This window comes from Polistes canadensis, unplaced genomic scaffold (assembly GCF_001313835.1).
Source record: "Polistes canadensis isolate GaletaPanama2010 unplaced genomic scaffold, ASM131383v1 scaffold_0, whole genome shotgun sequence".
NCBI classification, from domain to species: Eukaryota; Metazoa; Arthropoda; class Insecta; order Hymenoptera; family Vespidae; genus Polistes; species Polistes canadensis.
Genome location: NW_014569547.1, coordinates 2,162,753 through 2,168,999, shown reverse-complemented (window position 1 = coordinate 2,168,999; position 6,247 = coordinate 2,162,753). Strand labels below are relative to the sequence as shown.

The 6,247-nt window shown below is 29.2% G+C and overlaps 1 protein-coding gene across 1 annotated transcript in view; it reads right to left on the bottom strand.

The window, feature by feature from the left end:
- The window catches only part of LOC106793116 (dystrophin-like), a 339,379-nt gene that overhangs the window by 264,061 nt on the left and 69,071 nt on the right, over positions 1-6,247 (bottom strand). The window contains exon 33 of the mRNA XM_014759810.1: positions 2,636-2,734. Within this exon, the coding sequence (XP_014615296.1) occupies positions 2,636-2,734 (99 nt within the window). The remainder of the gene's footprint in view (positions 1-2,635; positions 2,735-6,247) is intronic.

Genomic DNA, 6,247 nt, shown 5'->3' with positions numbered 1-6,247 from the left:
AAAAAAAAAAAAAAAAAAAAAAAAAAAAAAATTGAGAAGAAATATACAAATAACTTGACAAAACTCTCGTAGTAACGAACTTTCATAATGAGAAGGATATCTCATCGTAAAAAAATAATTCGATCGATCAGTCGCGTTTTTATCAAGAAGAGACTTGCCCGCAATTTTAACGACCTCATTATTGGCCACTAATTGGTTACTGTTCGTTGTCACTAATTTGTTTTTTTTTCTCTCTCTCTCTCTTCTTTCTCTTTTTCTTTTCTTCCTTTTTCTTTTTTTTTCTTTTTTAAATTTTCACATTCGAACGACGAACTCACGTAGCCGTTACGCATTACTCTAACGAGTCAATTAATTAAACAAAAATTGCATCTTTTCGTTGATAATATTTCAACTCTTTTCGTCGTAGAATTAATTCCACAATCTACGATTTGAATTTTTCTTTTTTTTTTTTCTTTTCGAAAAATTATCCGTTACGGTTAAGATGACGTTGTGTTTGCGTTAGTAAAACAAAAAAAAAATAAAAGGAAACAGAAATTGCATAACATTTTCTTGAGAGAGAGAGAGAGAGAGAGAAAAAAAAATAAAAAAAAATAAAAAAGAAAAAGAAGATGAAAAAAAAATCTTTTCATTCGTTTTCCATTCGCTCTCGCGTTTCTTCTTTCTCACGACTCTTCACATTTCTTACCCGGCCTTTCCCAATCGGAAATCAATAGCGACACTGCCGTAACAAGCCCATTGTTTCCGGTCACCCACGAGTACAACTCAAAAACGAATAACTTTTGATTTTATTTATGTAATTATTATCATCGATGATGATTCTCAAAGAAATACATGATCTTACAACCGAAATGATAAAGTAATCGATACATTTAAAAATCATTTGTCAAATCGATTAACTTTAATAAACAAAATGCTTTAACTAAGAGGGTTGAAAAGTTTCGAAGCTTCGACAGAAAAAAAACCAAACTTTTTCTTTTTTAAATAAAAATTATTCAACAAATCCCAAGTATGTTGTTTGTATTCAATGGCCATGAATTTAACAACATATTATTATGTATAATTATTTTCGAGAAAATTGTATTCAACACGTATATGTATATTATAAAAATTATTATTAATTAGCAAATATATAATACTTAGATGGCACAATTAATACCAATATTTTTTGTTAAGTAAACTCAATTACTTTTTACTCGTAAATAAATCATATTTACTTAACGTTTAACGTATCACTAATAAATAAAACGATCGATATCAAATTTGAAATGAAAATTTAGCATTTAATAACTTTACTGTTTTATTTCATTCGAATGTTATCGATAATTATAATGATAAATATAATGATCAATCAAATTCTTTTTTAATTTACAATTAAAAAATCACAATGTATCAAATTAATTTATTTATCTGTATTCGATTATAAAAAAAAACAAACAAAAAACAAAAAAAGTAAATATAATATTTCTTCAAGTAAATCGTTCATTTGATTTCACATCAAACGAAAGTACGAAAACGCCGAAAGCGTTTAAATATACATCGACGAACCTTTTTTCTACAAAAATCAAACAAAAAGTTAAAGAAAAAAACAATTTTGATGATCAGACACGAACATTATAAGTTTCCCCGCGTGTTAACAAGAAAAACTAAGGATAAATACGTTTTCACCGATGAATTATATAATATTTGCCTCGAGGAAATTTATGACGAGAGCTTGCGTTATATTTCTTACGATAAGTTTTTTGTTTTTCCTTCTTTTATTTTTCCTTTTTCCTATTTTCCTCTTCAAAAATAAGATGGTAGAAAAGTAAATGCAAAGTTGGTTGAATGCAGCCAAAGAGATATCCACTTAAGTATCTCTTCTTATACTTATATCGAATTTTTATTAAGAATTCTAAACGGAGGGGAAAGAAAAAAAAAAAAAAGAAAATAAATAAATAAAGAAATGAAACAATATTTAAATTCCACGGTGTAAAATGAAACGATTGAGAAATTAAACTGACGTGTTAAATACTTGCGCGTTGTAATTAAAAATGTGAAAACAACAAAAGAAAAAAAAAAAAAGAACGAAAAAAAGAAAAGAAATAAGAAGAAGAAGAAGAAGAAGAAAGAAAAATTTGGTAAAAATGTAACGAAGAAAGGCGTGGCAACGTTCATCGTACCTTAACACCAATGCCAATGTGCCAATGTCAGGGTCTTCCGCGGTCAACAACCCCTGAGTGTTACAACCCCTTTGGTAGACTAAAAAAACTCTACAACGCACTCTACTTTCTTCAAGAACAAACTTATCTTTTCGAGATAAAATCAATTGTATATTAAACAAGAATATTGTTACCATCTGTTGACTCTAGTAACATACACATACACGGTAAATGCAGGTGTACAATTATTACGTTCCTGTTATACCACGTGTAAAATAGGTAAGGTAGAAATCTATAATTTTGCGATAAGAGGGGTTACTTTTAGTCTTACCGACCAAGGGATTTTCAACCCTTAATTATCTTCAGTTATCTGAACCTACCAAACTTCTTTACCGACTATTAACCAAACGAATTATTTAAAAAGATAAACAAATACGTGCAAATCGTTTGGAAAGCAAAAAAAAAAGAAAACAAAAAGCAATGGATAATAAACTTACTTTCTGTTTGTCGATGAGCTGCATGATTTCGTCGACATCGCCGACAACCACTGCTTGCTGTCGTAGCATCTCTTCCTCGACGATAAGCCAATCACGTATCTAGAAGATAAAGAAAAAGAAAAAAAAAGAAGAAAATCATCTACAATCAAAAATAATGATTATAATTTTTTAATACGAATTTATATGAACAACGTTCGATCGATAAAATATCATCCTTCACGTAATTTAGCAATATTTTGTGAAACTTAAAACAATAATATGTTTACAAGTAATAATAACACTAAAGTCATTTTAAATTATCGATAACGACAATATTAAAACATCGTAATATTGAATAGAAAATTTGAACCCTTTGTTCTCGAATAATTTAATATAATAATCCATTTATAATATAAGAATAATTTAATATGAAGCACGTAGCAAGATCGTGAGAAAAATATAGTTATCAAAGTGATGGAAAGTACATCAGACAAAAAATAAAAATAAGAAAGAGAGGAAGAGAGAGAGAGAGGAAAATTCGGTTGAGTAGTTTTCGATCAGTCACACACTTTAATAACAGTTATCGATCAAAGACCAGTGTTATATTGGTTCGACGATGAAAGCTCACTGATTGCAAAACATGAGAGAAATATTCGTTCGTTCAAGAGCACGAAAGCGCCCTTAAATGAGATGGAAAAAAGAACGGGGGGGTGGGAAACGAGGGAGAAACATAGTCAGTTAGTAGAGGTGGGAAAAGTGGTGATTAGGGGGATGTACACGAGGAAAGGGACTATGTAAAAGATGGAACATCACGAGAAACCGGAATTGGGGTGTTTGCTGCCGGAAATTAGCTGGGAGTGACCGTTCGTAAAAGGCCAACTTCGATTTGCTATTTCTAACACAACGTGGAATTTCAAACTCGGATGAAGGATCAAAGATGTTAGTATAGGTGGTATTTATATGTATATATGTATGATTGTGTTGGTTAAATAATCGATCCACGTTGACATATATTTGATGTCTCGAACGATGTTACAGTTACCTTGATGAATCTGTTAACCTTTCTAAAAAGACTCTTTACCACGAACCCTTTGTCATTTCTTATCGACATTTGTTTTTATCTATTAGAAAAAGAGGATAAGTCGAGTAAGATATCAATTATATCACTTCCCCCGATGAAAAATAATTTCATTATTAAAAAGAAAATGAAAAATCCATATTGAAGAAAAAAAAATACGTATCGAAATTTTGAATAGTATTATTGACATCTTTCAGATTGCCAAATAATATTGTTAGAATTTGTAAAATAAATTGGCAAACGCGTATGAGCTTATATTTTGATAGAAATGAAAAAAGACCCCCCACATGAAAATATAATCAAAGTTTTACGAAAAAAAAAAAAAAACGTACAATCATTCACGATTTCATCGCAATACAAAAATACGATTGGATTGATCGATCATCAGTTAGAAATATAAAAAAAAAAAATAAAAAACAGCCAAAAATATAGGAGGGACAAAAATCAGTGGACGTTTTCACATTGAAACACTCGCCAGTAGAAATTGTAGGGGATGATGTTTTTTTCTTTGATTGTGTAAAAAAAAAAAGAAAAAGAAATGTATTTGACGATAAGCTTAAGAGAAAAAAAAATCGATAAATCGTACGAGAAAGGGATCAACCAAGGAATGTTAGAAAAAAAATAAAAGTCTCGATGTTTCGCTAGAAACATTCGAAACGTGTTAGAGTATCAAGTTTATAATAATCCTCTCTGTGTTGTTTAGAAACATCGTTACACGTGTTGCGTTACCGGGTGTGTCTTACTCGACATCGATCAACCCAAAAAAAAAAAAAGAAAAAAAAATAAGAAAATGAAAGCATAGCAAACACGTTGGCACAACAGTCTGTATTTCGCCTAACAGTAAAATACGATCGCAAAAATTATCGCTAACGACGGGGCTTTATTTTTTTTTTTTTTTTTTTTTTTTTTTTTTTTTTTTTTTTTTTAAAAACGAAGACGAATGGAAACGTTCGCGTATCACTATGAAATATCACGATATAAACGATCAAATATATCTACAACGGTGTAGTAGTATACCGTACGTGTTGTTTGGTAAAACATTTATATTTCCCAGACACCAAGCTACTATTTTTTTTTTCCCGAACATCCACCATATTTCACTTCTATGGTCGAGAGATAGATAGAAAGTTATAGAAAAAAAAAGTCACAAAAATATACAACCATTTGCTCTTTGCCACGTTTCAACTCTCCTGCATTGGCAAAAAAAAAAAAAAAAGAACCGAAAGAGAAAAAGAAACAACAAATGTGAACGAAAAAAAATGAGAAAAGAATTAAAAATAAAAACCAAATATACGATTGTATTTAAAAATAATATATATATATTTGATAAATATAATATTAAAATGAAAAACTTTGCATTTTTTTAAGAATACGTTGCCGGAAAGAAATATAAAAAAAAAAAAAAAAAAAAAAAAAAGAGTAATAATGCAGTGAGATTTAATAGTTTTTTTTTTTTTTTCAATACATTTCAAAAATATTAAAATAAACGACATACGTGAGAGATAAAGGAACAGAAAAAGAATTATTTTGCTAACGTTCGTAAAAGTAAAAAAAAAACAAAATAGCCACATTAAGCACTTTTTCTCTTATAATTTTTATTTCTCTCAAGTCAACGATAAAAATAGTCGATAAAAGCGCGGACATTTTGTCGTCCCTCGAGGACGATAAACACACTAGAAAGTTCGTGCATCGAAGACGCACTTTGAGTAAACTTCTCAACTCAACTCCGAGCTTGAAGTGTACCAAATGGGTCCATCGAGCTTTTACTTTCGTCCTGTCTATTTAACTAGACTTTCTCTTTCTCTATTTATCTATCTATCTATCTATCTTTCTAACCATTTCTTATATATATATATATATACCCACGAGCAACCGTACCGAGGAATAAAAAGTTTCATTCAAAGGTATTTTGTTAAACTATCCATTAAATTCTACGTTAATTTCAACCGAGGATTACCCTCTGCCCTTATCCTTCCTCAACTATTGTACTAATTAGCCAATAATTATCTCATTGAGTACTGGCTAGTTCTCTTACAAGTTTCCAGACAAAACAAGAAAAAAAATAAAAGATTAGAAAAATTTGGAAGGAAAAAAAGAACTATTTTAGTTCGAATTACTTTTATAATTGAAGACTTTAGTAACTCGCTCTGTTTATGTTGAAATCTAATAAAATCGATTGTACCAGTCGAGCTTTTATAAATCAAAGTAGAATATTAAATATGTTCAATGATATGTAATTTTATGATTTAACGAAAATTTGTTTCATTATTTCTCGTTTATTTCTACACGAAATAACGACTATTGTATTAATTAATCGATAATTGTTTCAATTATATTATGTCACTCTGTACGGAATTAACAAAAAAAAAATAAACAAAAACGAATTGTAAATTACGTGGTAAATCAATTTTTTGTAATAAATTTGTTTGTTCATCAATCAACCACTGTCACTAATAAATACAAACAAAATGATTTTATTCAAAACAATTTGCATTAATATTATCTATAAAAGTAAACGAACGAACGAACGAAAAATTCACAAACGAATAGAAACA